At 31.9% G+C, this 17,105-nt stretch overlaps 1 protein-coding gene and 1 long non-coding RNA gene across 2 annotated transcripts; both read left to right on the forward strand.

The window, feature by feature from the left end:
• The first annotated feature begins 4,161 nt into the window (after positions 1-4,161).
• On the forward strand, positions 4,162-6,163 carry LOC139840236 (uncharacterized). Its single transcript, XR_011757284.1, has 3 exons — positions 4,162-4,439; positions 4,644-5,082; positions 5,453-6,163. It is a non-coding gene; the product is annotated as an uncharacterized lncRNA (long non-coding RNA).
• A 3-nt stretch (positions 6,164-6,166) lies between these two features.
• LOC139840235 (probable linoleate 9S-lipoxygenase 5) lies at positions 6,167-7,536 on the forward strand. Its single transcript, XM_071830482.1, has 4 exons — positions 6,167-6,337; positions 6,433-6,544; positions 6,622-6,881; positions 7,017-7,536. Exons 2-4 carry the CDS (start codon positions 6,494-6,496, stop codon positions 7,087-7,089), a joined length of 384 nt encoding a protein of 127 aa, XP_071686583.1. The 5' UTR covers positions 6,167-6,337; positions 6,433-6,493; the 3' UTR covers positions 7,090-7,536.
• The last annotated feature ends 9,569 nt before the right edge of the window (positions 7,537-17,105 follow it).

The raw sequence follows: 17,105 nt of genomic DNA on the forward strand, positions 1-17,105 counted from the left end.
GCCACATCAGAGTAAATTACGCCAGCTTTTACGCCAGTACAAATATGGGCGTAATTTACGCCAGCCCGGCGTAAATTACGCCAGGCAAGTTTCAAGATCAGAAAAAATGTCACTATTTGGCGTACAAATACGCCCATTTGCACCATTGTCTAGCGTAAATTACGCCATGGTGGCGTAAATTATGCCAATGCAATTTTGCTGATGCCGGATTTTGAGAGATTTTTGCTTTGGGAACAAGTTATTCATTCCCTATATAAAGGAAACCCTTAGCCACGAATTAAGGACCTTTTTTCTCCATTTTTTAAGCCCCAAACATCAACCCTAACATCAAAAATCATCAAGGTTTCAAGGATCGAAGGCGAGTTCATCATGGTTCATCAACAATCTATCATGTTCTTTATCATCATCATGCTCGGCTAAGTTTCTTTCTTTATTCTTTTCATTGAACAATTGTGTATTTATGATTTCATTAAAGTATTATGTGATTTATGATTTGTATAGATTCAAGTACACCTTTCTTTGCTAGTGTTCTTATCACAAGAACGAAACTACTAACTTGATCAACCAAAAATAGTAGATCACAAGTAAAATTACAACAATATCAATAACAAGTTTACAATTTAATTATACTTTATAGAATCTATTTTGCTTGAAATCTATTAAAGAATATGAGTTGAAGCATGAATGATTTGTTGGAATATATGAATTTAAGAGTGCGGTGAGTCTTCAAGTGACTCGAATGTTTCAATAGGGGAACATTTCAATTGTTTCAATAGGATCCATTTGTTAGTTTCGAAGGTCAAATAGGCTTTATGTGCGTATACTCAATTATTTGTATTCTTTGGATATTCATTTTTATGATGAATTATCATTCTATTTTTATATATTCTCGTTTTTTCGTCGAAAAAAGTGACTCCATTGTTTGGATTTATAGGAAAGATAGATAAACTTACATACAATTCTAGTGTCAATACCACGACTCGACCGCTTGGTCGACCGCAGATACCTCTGTACAAATTTTACCAGTCGTCGGGAATCCTTTGAATATTATATTTTGGCTTCTTTACTTCTTTTAGTATTTGCATAAAAACGTTATAAAGAAAGACCAAATTTGACATGACAAAAGTGGCAATTACATCTATAAACTGAAAACAAATACTATCTCCCCCTTTCTTTCATCTATAAACTGAAAACCCTAATTTTAGCCTTTATAAAAGTGACAATTACATACACATATATAATTAAATAAACACACACTGCTTCAAAAATAAAAATAAAAAACAAAATCTTCATAAGTCCTTATGTTTTATCCACAAAAGTTGAACTAACTTCAAACTATAAATATTTTAACTGTTTTTTATTGCACTCAAATTCGCAAACACCAACTATAAACATGGTTTGGTTTGTTTCAAGTGCAACTGCACCATCATCTTATTTAAATAAACTCAACAGATCGATCAAAGCAAACAACTAAAGATTAATTATCATGACAAACTATATTGTGCAAACTATAACCATAAACTCAACAAAACAGGAAAGGGTGTTTAACCTTTCACCACCGGCGACCACTTCATAGGACAAAAAAAAACGTTCCTCCACTACATCTCAAGTAAAATTGAAACAATCAAAGTCATGAATCGTAACGAAAAAAGAGAACTGAAACCCTAACCTTTCAATCGTTCGTCGATAAGATCGCAGGTAAATGAAACAATCAAAGCCTGAAAGGAGATGATGGTGGAGGTAGCCACCAAAAAAAGTCGCCTGAAAGCTCTGGAATGTCACTCGCAACCTAGGGCTTCAAAGGGTAGGTGGAGATTAAATGTGCGAGGGGGAAAATGACTCGCTAGAAGCTTCTGGCACTGCATAAATATCTAACTTTTAAAAATACCAAAATACGTAGTAGTATTTTATTGTTAGTGAGTTACTGTTGATGAATAGGATTACACATTTGCTCAAATGTAATATGTATAATATAATGACATTTTTAAATGTTTGTGGATATATTTTAAATACTAGTAAAATCTTTAAGATACTTGTGCGTCTAATAAATATTTTCCTTTAATTACGACATTTATTGATAATTATTCCTATATCTTACACCGAAGTGTTAAATATAATTATCAATGTAAACTTAATATTATATCCATAGGACATAATATAAATCATTAAAATTGTAAAATCATAGTCGAACATTAACTTTTGAAAAATAAGTTTGATCAAAGAATATGCGGTTGATATTGCAGTTCAATCACAGTATCAGCGGCACAACATTGTTAAGTTAAAATGACACTTTGGTATTTTATAAATGTGTGAATCGTTTGCTAGATACAAAATATATGTTCAAGAACTCGGGTTGTTTAATGTCAGATAAGGTTAGTTAGTGTCATCATCTAATCAAAAATTTAATATTTAAATATTAACGGTGGTTTAACCACCAACGTAACAAGATGTATTTACGCATTATCTAATAGAGAAAACTAGTTTTGGAGCCCTCGTTTCGCGCCGGGGGCTCCCTTTTAAATGCGAGTTAAAAAAAAGTGTTGATCTATTTTGTAAAAAAAAAAAAAATTCGACATCTAACATTGAAGGGTTGTTCCTTTGTGAAAGTTGCTTCTTTTAGCGTTTGAGTTTTATTTTTTTTTTTTTAAAGTTACTTGATCTATTTTGTAAAAAAGAATATTTTTCGATATCTTTTGGTAGCATTGAAAGGTTGTTCCTTTTATGAAAGTTGTTTTTTTATCGTTTGAGACAAAAAAAAAGTAGCACATTAGTAGCGTGGTGAGTGTTATTATTCAATATTTTTAGTGTTAGTGATGGGATAAATATTTAGAATATAGGTATAAAAGGGGGGTTTGATTTGTATTTTAATGAAAGTTAGCGGATTGAGTGTGTGAAAAATAAAATATTAAATAGTACTATAAAATGGGGGGTTCGATTTGTATTTTCATGAAAGCTAGAGGGTTGGATGTGTGAAAAATGAAATATTAAATAGTACTATTCATAAGATAAATTTTGTCTATTAGTTATATTAGTAATAGTAATTTGTCTTATACCCTATGAATATACTATTTACAATTTCGTTTTTCACAAAACTAACCCCCTAACTTTGATTAAAATACAAATCAAACCCTCCACTTTATACCTATATTTTAAATTCTAAACTATTATTTATCACATTACTAAAACCAAAAATACTGAATAATAACACCCACCACGTTTTACCGACTTGTACGCTGCGCTCAAACAGTTGAACCCACAAAGGCCACTACTGTGCTACACTGATTTTTTTTTGGTCTCCAACAATAATAGAAGCAATTTTCGTAAAAGAACCAACCCTTCAATGTTAACAAAAGATGTCGGAAAAATTCTTTTTTACAAAAAAATCAACTAACTTTTTTTCCTTTTTTTTTTCTTCCTGCCTCAACGATAAATGAAGCAACTTTCATAAAAGGAACAACCATTCAATGCTACTAAAAGATGTCGAAAAATATTTTTTTTTACAAAATAGATCAACTAACTTTAAAAAAAAAAAAACTGAACACTAAAAGAAGCTACTTTCACAAAAGGAACAACTCTTCAATGTTATATGTCGAAAAAAAAATTCTTTTTTACAAAATAGATCAAACCTTTTTTTTTAACTCGCATTCAAAACGAAACCCCCGGCGCGAAGCGAGAGCTCCACAACTAGTTTAGACCATAGTTAACATGGCAGCATGGGGCGCGATGTCCACGATAATGCCAACATCACGGCATTGGTTAACATGGCTTGATGGAATTATCTTTGATGGCGTGATTGTTGCCATCACAAGGAAGATAACGAACTTAAAGGAAACATGGATCAATGAGAATTAAAGAATCTTTTGAATATGGTCATTGAATTATTCTTTTTTGCTAAAAAAGATAACGACTAGAAAACCAATAATAATAATAATACCAATAATAATAATAATCTCTTTATTCTCTTTATATTATAATAACAAAGTGGAAAATAGATCATCTAAAGTTCAAATCACTAATACTAGTCTTCCATTATCATTAACATCCATAATCTAGACCATCTAAATTTTTTGATAAGATTATGACTTCATAATCAACTTGATTTTGATTTTGATCACTAAATTACCCCTATCGCTAAAAAAACACGGTAAAGAATAACTAAATTAGGGGTTCTAGAGAGTAGCATTCACTTGGAAAAAAAACCCTACATTCTCCCAAAATCGTCAGTAAAATCAGAATCAATTATGAAACAAACATATATTGAAGATGATAATGAATGGAAGAGGCAAATTCGTCGAACGTAAATCCGGATTTAGAGCAACCGAAATCTAATTTTTACGAACCCTAATTTCTATTGAAGAACCGACTACGACTTAAATCAATAAGCGAAATTCGACGAAAATTAGTGTTTAAATATTGAACCCTAACATCTCTGAAATCAGGTAAAATTAATCTTATTTCAATAAGGGTTTTTGATCAAATTTCAATTGGTGTTTTTCACAACCCTAACTTTTTCCCCCAAATCGATAGTCATCCTTGAAAAGCTTGTATGATCAGAATAGTCTGCACATAATATTTAGTCTTATGAGGTAAAAAGATCATTCATCGGGTTTTTTTTTTTTTATATTCTAACAAGCGAGTGACAGGTATTAATGAGGTTTTGACTCGAAATTTGATCACCTACTGCTGCTGGGTATGCTTTGGTCCCATGATTTTATTTAGATTAGTGAAGTGATAAATAGTGATCAATATTTTGGAAACTTTGAAGTTAGATGATGTTTGTTCACCAATAAGGGAAAATTATGGTGCAATATGAAGTGACCCAGTTTCAATGAGGTATAATGATGGAAATCATGATTGGAATCTGGTGCTATATAGGATGATCTTGTTATCGGTAGTTTAAAGGCTTAAAAACGAGTATTTTGCTGACTTGCTTGATTATTGTGGTTTATACCGTTCCACAAGTTCATCACAAAACCATGTATAAAGTTGATGTTATTACTGATATTGTTTGTGATCCCTTTACAGTTATTTACGGGAATGTTCTACTTTTGGATGGCATGGTCAAAGGCATATTATTCCGAAGTATGTCCCATCGCGTATGTTCTTTCAGTCTATACTTTGTTTATACTTAATATATACCAGCATAACATGATTTAGGAAGTTATATTCATTGAACTTGAAATATGGTTAATTGAGACCTACTACCGGTAATATAACTTAAATCAGCCATTCATATTTTATTTAATGGGTTAAAATTACCACTTATAAGTTACATACACATTAAAAGTCTCCAACTTTTGTTTCTGTATATCTTTTTTACTTATTTTGTTCTTTGTATGCACTAAAAATAGACTTTTAAGTAAGTTTCGACCTTTGATTATGAGTATTCGTCCAATTGAATAAGTTTTTCTGACCCGTTTTCTAATCTATAACCCATGTTTTTCTACCGCAGATCTGATCCTTTTCTTGGATGCCTCAAATATTGTTCCATTGATCGACGTTAGTAATCTATAAGGGTATGTTAAATTGAAAGAATATCAATTGTCAGTTGAGGTATGCTCATGTATCATTCTTAGTATTATATTTTTCTTAGTTTAATTGTCTATTTGTATTTTCTTAGTTATAAAAATATAACGAATGGTGTGTTGGTGTTCTGATGCTTATCAAGTAGTATAATAATTAGTGATTTATGAAGTATCAGTCAGTTATGCTTATGTTAAAATTTGTAAACTGAGTCACCTCTTCTATGTTTTGATGCTATTAAATCAAATATAAAAAAAAATCCGTGATTCATAGTAGGTGGCAATATGGGCTCACTTACTATTTCAAGGGCTCATTCAAACCACTTGATTTATGCTAAGGTGAGATTTGATTTCGATTTTGGTTACAATTTCGTTTTGATGGAAAAGAATTATTAATTTTTCGTAGCAGTAATTAGTTTTTTTTTTTTTTGTTCGCTTTTTGTTAAAGACAAACAATTTTTAGTTTAAATTTTTGCATTTATCGATTATGATTATTTTACATTTCATGATGGGAAATGAGAGTAGGATAATGATCCGCTAATTAGTCAATGGGTTTTTTTTTTTTTGCCGTTTGCCACTTGCTTATAATGAGAAATAAAACCTAATTAATGAAGTAGTGAAATATAGTTGGACTCTTCAGTTGGACTCTTCAGTTGGCCATTTTTTTATTATTATTTTTAATTTTTAATTAGTACATTTATGCTTAAGTTTTGAAACATCTTTTCTCGGAGTGGACAAATCTGCGTGGCAAAACAGATGAATAATTTGGGAGAGAAATGCTTGCAGTAAACCCTGAGGTCATTTGTCGACTTGAAGTAAGTTTAATTGAAATCTAAGGATTACATAGTTTGAGTTCTGCAATGGCATATGATCTTTTATTTTATTTTTTATTTATTTATTTTTTTTGTAGTCATGTGTTCCCACCAACGAGGAATCTTGATCTGACAGAATATTGTGACCAAACGAGCTCGATGAAAAAGGAACATCTTGAACCAAACATGAGTGGAGTAACAGTAGAACAAGTAAGCATAGAGTCTGCAATTAGTGTATTTTCTATTTCGTCGTATTATGTTAAAAACTGTTGATTTTGTTTGTGTAGGGTGAACATCATGCAATGATAGAGCCATTTTTAATAGCTGCTAATCGACAATTAAGTGTGGTTCATCCGATTTTCATGCTTCTGCCGCTACATTTTCCGTCAATGAACATAAATGCATTAGCTACGCAAATACTCATTAACACTGGCGGTGTGCTTGAAATGATTGTTTTTCCAGCTAAATACGCCATGGAAATGTCTGCTGTTATTTCTAAGAACCGGGTATTCACCGAGCATGCGTTACTTGCTGATCTTCTCAAGAGGTTATTTTAATCCATTTATTGATTAATGGGCCGATTTAACCCGTTTACTCACTTTCAACGTCTGTTTGAGTTAATTTGTTATTTTTTTTAACCACCATAACAACCTGTAATGTGAATTTTTCAAATTATTTACAGAGGTATTGCAGTTAAGGACGAAAGCCAACCACACCGTTTTAAACTGCTCATAGAGGATTACCTTTCGCAGTAGATGGACTAGAGATTTGGTCTGCAATCGAAACGTGGGTTCACGAGTAACGTTCTGTGTATTACACCTCAAACGAAACTGTTCAAGTTGAATCGGAAATTCAATCACGGGGGTTGGAGTTGCGAACTGTGGGCCTCGGTGATGACAATTTTTTTTTATTAGTTTTCAATATTATAGAACATTCTATGCCTTAAATATGTGATAGATTTAATAGCGTTAGCAATAAAAGTATTTTAGGGAGTATAAGAAATAGAATAGTAACTTGATTATCAATCACGTATAAAGAGTTTATTAAGAAATTAGATATAATAGTTAACTAATGCAGCAACGAAGAGAATAGACTCGGAGATGAGGAAACAGAAGCAACAAAATCCACTATATCTTTCTTTGTAGCAGATGAAGGGGTGTATCGGGTCAAAACATGTGACCCATTTGACTCATTTTCTTTTAATACTATATTTTTGTTACTCAACTACATTGCATAGTTATAGAGTTTACCCAAATTGAATCATTCATAAGCAAATAGATATGTAAACACAAGCGAAGTTTTGCACTTAAAGAAAAATGTAAAAGTTAGTCTAATACGGAGTACTTTAAATTTTAAAAGCAACAGCAGGTCACGTGAATCAAAGATTACCTACAAATGACGTACATAATAACCCATAAAACAACAATACATAACCTTCTCCACCAGAAATGTTTCAAACTTTTGATATTCCTCATTAGACTTCATTCCAAGTTGCAAGTCAAGTACTATATTGAAAATTTACAAATAAGTCGATAAATAAACAATTATCAATATAATTATAAGATGATAAAATTTAAAAAATTCACCAAAGCCGGCTATTTAAACTCAATGTTCTTACAGAGATCCAATCATAGAAGCTCAAAAAGATTCTACTTAAAAATCTCAACTTGGATGCGGAAATTTTTTAATGAGCGCGGAAAAAATCCTTAAAAATACCGTAAGCAAACAAAAGTGTTCATAAGCTAACTAAATTTGGTTTTCTTCTATATATGGTATGATGATAATAATCATTATGATACAAATTTAGCACAACATGCTATGGTGATACATGAATGATGAAAGATTATTTCAATATATATTTTTTTAGCGTACTAGATTAAATGTAATACAACTATTACTAGTACTACTACTACTATAATTTAATACGTTCATTAATTTAATACATTGAATTTGATACATTAATTATAAACATGGCTTGTGATTAAACCCTCACAAAACTCCGCGAATTCGCGAGTATTCAGCTAGTGTAATTGGTTATACTGTTGTTGGAAAGATAAATACAATTTTTATATGAACTGCATTCTTCATCGTGTATTAATGTCATTGTCTTAAAACCTATGTAGGTGTTGTTGGTATGTTGGTAGATATTCAACCGTTAGGGAATTTTAATAATTTGTGTGATTTGCCTTTTGGTCAGATCTTTTTATTACTCCCTTCGTCTCAAATCATTGTCCCCAGACAAAATACATGCAGTTTTAGGAAATCTTACTAATTTCTCCACCAATGATATATCTTCTCTCCAGAATAACCTCTTTTGATTGGTTAAAAAGAATCTGAACAATTAATTTGAAACATTTCAAATAAAATAATGGACAGTATTATTTGTTTGTAGTTATAGCAAAGTACTTAATACTTCATAGTGTTATAATTCAGTAGGCTTATAACTACCTTTAGTGGTTTGATTCTTGATGTTATAATTCAGTAGGCTTATAACTACCTTTAGTGATTTGATTCTTGATTTAGAATACTAATAATGAAGTGTAAGAACAAAGATGATAATGGAGAGAAAGAAAGAAACACTTTGTAAGTGTGAGAAATGGTGCAAGTTTAATGCTTGCATTCATGGCTATTTATAGCAAAAATATCACAAGTTTAGGTAATACAATAATATTACTTTTGTGTATCAATAATTGACTATCCATTTATATATATATATATATTTATATATTATAACACTCCCCCTTGGATAGCAATTTTGTTTGTTGAAGATCAACTGTAAGTTACTGCCTCGTTAAAAACCTTGCTAAAGAAAACCCAGTGGGAAAAACTTTAGCTAAGGGAAAAAGAGTGCAGCATGGAGTTGACTCCCCCTCAAGTAGACATCGCTTCGGTTGTTACATCTTTTGAACATGTCTCATGCCAATGTTATGAACGTGTGTTCTGAAAATAGCAGTTGGAAGTGCTTTCGTGAAAAGATCAGCAGAGTTTTTGCTGGATTGAACATATCTCATTTCAATCTCGTTGTCCTTAATGAGATTTTGAGTGTATGAGAAGAATCTAGGAGGTATGTGTTTGGTTCGGTCACTTTTGATATACCCTTCTTTCATCTGTGCTATGCAAGCTGCATTATCTTCATAGATAATTGTTGGACTTTTATCGCGTTCTAGTCCACAAGAATCAGTAATGATTTGTGTCATTGATCTCAACCAAAAACATTCCCGAGTAGCTTCATGTAATGCAATCACTTCGGCATGATTTGATGATGTAGCAACAAGTGTTTGTTTTTGAGAACGCCATGATATTGCAGTACCTCCATTTAGGAATACATATCCAGTTTGAGATTTAGCTTTATGTGGATCAGATAAATAACCTGCATCAGCATAACCAACCAAATCTTGTTTTGATTCGTTAGAATAAAATAATCCTAAATCAGTAGTTCTTCGAAGGTATCGAAATATGTGTTTGATCCCATTCCAGTGTCTTTTGGTAGGAGCAGAGCTGAACCTTGCCAACAAATTAACTGCAAAAGAAATGTCAGGTCTTGTACAATTTGTAAGATACATAAGAGCTCCAATTGCACTAAGATATGGTACTTCTGGTCCAAGAATATCTTCATGATCTTCACATGGACGAAATGGATCAGTTTCAACATTGAGTGATCTAACAACCATAGGAGTACTTAATGGTTTTGCCTTGTCCATATTGAAACGTTTCAAAATCTTTTCAGTATATGTTGTTTGATGTACAAGTAAACCATTAGGCATATGCTCAATTTGTAAACCAAGGCAATACTTGGTTTTTCCGAGATCTTTCATTTCAAATTCTTTCTTTAGAAGTTGAATGGCTTCATAGATCTCTTTATTTGTACCTATGATGTTAAGATCATCAACATAAACAGCTATGATCACATATCCGGATGTTGTTTTCTTAATGAAAACACAAGGGCAAGTAAGGTTATTTGTATACCCTTTGCTTATCAAGTAATCACTTAATCGGTTATACCACATACGTCCCGATTGTTTTAACCCATATAAAGATCTTTGTAATTTAATCGAATACATTTCTTTGGGTTTTGCATTTGATACTTCTGGTACCTTAAATCCTTCAGGTATCTTCATATATATATCACTATCAAGTGATCCATATAGGTAAGCAGTCACAACATCCATGAGATGCATTTCTAAATTTTTAGAAACTGCCAGACTGATTAAGTACCTAAAAGTAATTGCATCCATAACAGGGGAATAAGTTTCTTCATAATCAATTCCCGGTCTTTGAGAAAAACCTTGAGCTACAAGTCTAGCTTTATACCTTGTAACTTCATTTTTCTCATTTCTTTTTCAGACAAAAATCCATCTGTATCCTACAGGTTTCACATCTTTAGGAGTGAGAATGATGGATCCGAAAACTTTTCTTTTATTGAGTGATTCTAATTCAGCTCGTATTGCTTCTTTCCATTGAGCCCAATCATGTCTATTTTGACATTCAACCATAGATGTTGGTTCTGGATCATCATCATTATTCATGATGTCATATGCAACATTAAATGAAAATTTCTCATCAAGATTTTTCATTTCATTTCGGTTCCATAATATTTTTGAATATGCATAATTGATTGCAATTTCTGTATTGACATCATCAATCTCCTCTGCAGTAGGAGTACTGATTTGTGGTTCTTCTTGAACACTTTCTTTTACTTCATTATCAGCTGATTTTCTTTTTCGAGGATTTTTATCCTTTGAACCAATTGGTCTTCCACGTTTCTGACGTGGCAAAGATTCATGAGTGACGTTATTGCCAGCTTTTGGAATTTCAATTCGAGCTGGAGTATTTACTGCTGGTATATATGATTTTGTCACCGTTTTTGTATCTGTAAATGCATCAGGCAATTGATTTGCAAGTTCTTGTATATGCATTATCTTTTGAACTTCTGTCTCGCATTCTTTTGTGCGAGGATCAAGAGACTTTAATTGAGGTTCACACCATGAAACATCATTTTCTTTATTTTTCATTTCTCCCCCTAATCTAGGGAACAATGTTTCATTAAAATGACAATCAGTAAAACGTGCTGTAAAAACGTCACCTGTCATAGGTTCAATATACCTTAATATTGAAGATGTTTCATATCCAACATATATTCCCAACCTCCTTTGAGGACCCATTTTTGTACGTTGTGGTGTCGCAATTGGAACATACACTGCACAACCAAATGTTCTAAGATGGGAAATATTTGGCTCTTGACCAAAAGCAAGTTGTAGGGGAGAATATTTATGACTTGCACTTGGTCTGATGCGAATCAATGCAGCAGCATGTAAAATTGCATGACCCCATATAGATACAGGGAGTTTTGTTCTCATTATCAATGGTCTAGCGATTAACTGTAAACGTTTAATCAATGACTCGGCTAAACCATTTTGTGTATGCACATGAGCAACAGAATGTTCAACAACAATTCATATAGACATGCAATAGTCATTAAATGCTTGAGATGTAAATTCACCAGCATTATCAAGTCTCACCCTTTTAATGGTGTAATCAGGAAAATGAGCTCTCAATTTAATAATTTGGGCAAGAAATTTTGCAAATGCCACATTACGGCTTGATAACAGACAAACATGAGACCATCTGCTAGATGCGTCTATTAGAACCATGAAATATCTAAATGGTCCACATGGTGGATGAATTGGTCCACATATATCACCTTGAATTCTTTCAAGAAACATTGGTGATTCTTTCTCAACCTTAAGTGGTGAGGGTCTAGTTATCAATTTTCCAAGAGAGCAAGATGTACATGGAACCATTGTATCATGATGGATTTTTCTATCCTTTAGTGGATGTCCATGAGTACATTCAATAATCCTTTTCATCATTGTTGATCCTGGATGGCCTAATCTGTTATGCCATAAACTGAATACACCAGGATCAATATATTTTTCGTTAACTACCATATGTATTTCTGGTACATTTATATGTGTATAATGTAATCCAGAACTAAGTCTTGGCAGTTTTTCAACCACATGACTCTTGTCAGTGATACTTAAATATTTCTCATTTTCTGTTGTCACTGACTGATAATCATACCCGTTAAGGTATATGTCGGAGAAACTCAATAAATTTCTGCTTGACTTGGGAGAAAATAAGGCATCATTTATTAAAAATTTTGTACCATTTGGTAGTATGAAATTTGCCTTTCCTATCCCTTTTATCAAGTTAGCAGGTCCTGATATTGTATGTATAGTTCCTTCCGTTGGTTTTAGATCAATAAAATATTTCTCGGATTTAAGTATAGTGTGTGTAGTTCCACTGTCTGCTATACAGAGATCTCCACCACTTGATTGATGTTGTATTCCAGCAAAATTCATATTGAACTTCATATATAAGAAATAAATAGTGAGTACATTAATATTACACAATATTTTAAACGCAAATAGATAGTACTGAAACATTTAGCAAACATAATGACAAAGACAGACGATATTAAATCGTTTATTTTTCGAAAGACACACAACTTAAACATTCAAGAAATCTTCATATAAATCAGATGGTTTCTCAGTGACTGTTGGATCGACGTTATCCACAAAGTTTACTTCCTTTTCTTTATCTTTCAGCGAATCCTGATACATCTTAACAAGATGTTTAGATGTTCGGCAAGTATTAGCCCAGTGGCCCATTCTACCACATCTGTAGCAAGATTCTTCAGAATTTTTAGAAGAATTTTCTTCAACATCTTGTTTAGTGGGCTTATTTTGTGGTTGATATTTATATTTTCGTGGATTATTATTTCTTTGACCACCACGGCAACGACCACGACCACGTCCTCGCCCATTACCATTACCATAAGGATGGTTTCTACCATAGTTATGGCTTTTGGTATGATGATGGTGATGGTTATTATAACCACGACCTTGCCCGCGTCCTTGTCCCTGTTTATAATTATTTGCAGTATTTGCTTCAGGGATTGCAAGTGTACCAGTAGGACGGGATTGCTGATTTTTCATTAATAGCTCATCATTTTGCTCTGCAACTAAGAGATATGAATTAAGTTCAGGATATGTTTTGAACTTTAGCATTCTCAAATTTCTTTGCACTGTGATGTTTGCAGCATTCATTGTGGAGAAAGTTTTCTCCATCATGTCTGCATCACTTATTTCATGTCCACAGAATTTAAGTTGTGAACATGTATTATACAGAGCTGAGCTATATTCATTTACTTTCTTAAAGTCTTGGAACCTTAATGTTCTACATTGTTCCATAGCAGCTGGAAGTAAAATTTCTCTTTGATTATTGAATCTGCTTTTGAGACCTTCCCATAAAACATGGGGATCTTCTACAGTCACATAATTATTTTGTAAGCATTCATCAATATGTTGATGAATAAAGCAACATGCCGTTGCTTGTTCTTTTTCAGAACAAGTGTTGTTTTCATTTATGGCTTCAAGAATACCCATTGATTTAAGATGCATTTTTACTTTTATAACCCATGGCATGTAGTTGTTTCCAGTTGATTCTAAAGGAGTAAATTTAAGCTTTTTCAGATTCGACATTTTCTATTAAAACAAACAACATGATAAATTATAGTCACTTTATATTCATAAGTATATAAAAATTAAACATAAATTTAATATAACATAAATGATAAGTAGGTGACAGTGTCGACCATATGTAAGCAATCATTAATAAATGTTATATAACATAAATATAAATATTAGTAAACATAAATGATAATTAGGCGACAGTGTCGGCCATATAAATGTTAGATAATAGAAATATAAATGTTAGTAACATAAATGATAATTAGGCGACAGTGTCGGCCATATAAATGTTAGATAATTGAAAAATAAATGTTAGTAACATAAATGATAATTAGGCGACAGTGTCGGCCATATAAATGTTAGATAATTGAAATATAAATGTTAGTAACATAAATGATAATTAGACGACAGTGTCGACCATATATTATTCAGGTGGTATAACCGACCATATATCATTTAGGTGGCAGAGCCAACCATAATTAGTATTAAGATTATCGTGCTGATAACGTGTTATAATTCAGTAGGCTTATAACTACCTTTAGTGGTTTGATTCTTGATGTTATAATTCAGTAGGCTTATAACTACCTTTAGTGATTTGATTCTTGATTTAGAATACTAATAATGAAGTGTAAGAACAAAGATGATAATGGAGAGAAAGAAAGAAACACTTTGTAAGTGTGAGAAATGGTGCAAGTTTAATGCTTGCATTCATGGCTATTTATAGCAAAAATATCACAAGTTTAGGTAATACAATAATATTACTTTTGTGTATCAATAATTTACTATCCATTTATATATATATATTTATATATTATAACACATAGCAAATTGATGTTGACTACATTGCTTTTTGACCACAATATCTTAAGTGTAGAGGTAATTGACAACATTATATGATAATACGTGGTTTAAAGATAATATCCACGGAACCAAGTTTGACAAACTGAAAGTCACATGGGTTGGTCAAAAGTCGACCAAGTCATTTCAAATATATAATCTCATATCATATTCAATACTTTATTTATTGTGTTCTTGGTTAAATTATAAATGGTAATAAAATAATTCAGGTTTTTTATACATTCTTTTGGCTAATGTATTTATATTTGCAGACAATAATGATCATGAAAATTTGCGGATAATGATCATCAACATGTTCCACTAATGATGTTTGAGAACTACACAATTCTATAAAAGCAAGTCAAAAATAATTTTGAGTTAGTTTGACCCATTTTCGGTTACACCATGATCATGTTAGTAATTTATTTAATGATTAGTAGTAGCATGAACCAAGCTTAAATTATGGCAGGTATCATAATCATAATTTACAAGATTTAAGAATGACATATATGTATTATTATATTATATATGATATAATATATGTATTATCATAATTTATATATTATAACACATAGCAAATTGATGTTGACTACATTGCTTTTTGACCACAATATCTTAAGTGTAGAGGTAATTGACAACATTATATGATAATACGTGGTTTAAAGATAATATCCACGGAACCAAGTTTGACAAACTGAAAGTCACATGGGTTGGTCAAAAGTCGACCAAGTCATTTCAAATATATAATCTCATATCATATTCAATACTTTATTTATTGTGTTCTTGGTTAAATTATAAATGGTAATAAAATAATTCAGGTTTTTTATACATTCTTTTGGCTAATGTATTTATATTTGCAGACAATAATGATCATGAAAATTTGCGGATAATGATCATCAACATGTTCCACTAATGATGTTTGAGAACTACACAATTCTATAAAAGCAAGTCAAAAATAATTTTGAGTTAGTTTGACCCATTTTCGGTTACACCATGATCATGTTAGTAATTTATTTAATGATTAGTAGTAGCATGAACCAAGCTTAAATTATGGCAGGTATCATAATCATAATTTACAAGATTTAAGAATGACATATATGTATTATTATATTATATATGATTGTCATTAATAATAGATGCACATCTACAAATGGACAACGATAAATATGAATATGTCGTAGATGGACACTTCAAAGAATTCATGTAAGCTTACGGTTCCAGTCGTGAGTTTCGTCACTAAATCATTAATAACGAAGAGTTTCGTCATTGTAATTGAATCATAGTGCTTATCGTTATTAATAATAACTTTTCTACCAACCCTTCATATAATATATACTATGAGTATCTTTAACTTTGTCAAATTTATTCTCAATTGAACCCATAAAAAAGCCCCGCGAATTTGCGGGCTTTAAACTAGTAGTAGTAGTAGTATTAGTAGTAGTAATAATAATAATAATAATAATAATAATAAATTTTAAAATTTATTATTATTACATGTGCATATATTGAGTTACGGGTTTTTACCTAGCTACACAACTTGGACGTTACATGGAGAGAATTATACACATTCATCGCTATCTTGTTCTACTAGTATTCAAGAAACTTTATGTGTTGAGGATGACATAATAGGCCTAATTTGAGATGCTATAGGTGTAAACTCTTTTCATTTGAATCTTGAAGAAGTAAACGAATCAAGAACTGAAAAGGATGTCAACGAATCTACTAGTGTTGACCCGAACTCACAACAATTTGATGATAATGACCCAAACTCACAACAAAGAGATGATAGTGACCCAAACTCACAACAAAGAGATGATAGTGACTCAAACTCACAACAATGCGATGATAGTGTTCAATACACTCGATATAAGAAGTTATTAGAGGAATGTGATAAAGAACTATATCCAGGTTGCAAGTATTCTAATTTGTCATTCACTCTACACTTATATCATATCAAGTGTATCGGTGGCATATCTAATAAGTCTTTTGAGATGTTGTTAGAGCTTCTAAGAGATGCATTTCCTCATTTGACATCACTACCGTCAACTCCTAATGAAGCTAAGAAATTGACTAATGAATTAGGGCTTGGTTATCAAAAAATTCATGCATGCCCAAACCAAGAGATACGTATGAAATGGGGAGCAATATATACGAAGATGATGGTGAGGATGAGATGTATACCCAATGCGTACCTTATGATCTTCCAGCTCTTGATGATCTTAATGAGGTCCCTAGGTTGTATCGGACAGACATTGACACAGATGATCAGTAACAAGAAAGCTACCTTGTGGTGGGAACACTCAATGATCTCATATAACTAGCATGTGTCACGAGGACTAAGGGTGCAATCTTGTCTTCCATTTAGTATATTCATCAATCTCCTCGGGTTCTTCGCAATAAGT

This window comes from Rutidosis leptorrhynchoides, chromosome 4, assembly GCF_046630445.1.
Source record: "Rutidosis leptorrhynchoides isolate AG116_Rl617_1_P2 chromosome 4, CSIRO_AGI_Rlap_v1, whole genome shotgun sequence".
In the NCBI taxonomy this organism is placed as follows: domain Eukaryota; kingdom Viridiplantae; phylum Streptophyta; class Magnoliopsida; order Asterales; family Asteraceae; genus Rutidosis; species Rutidosis leptorrhynchoides.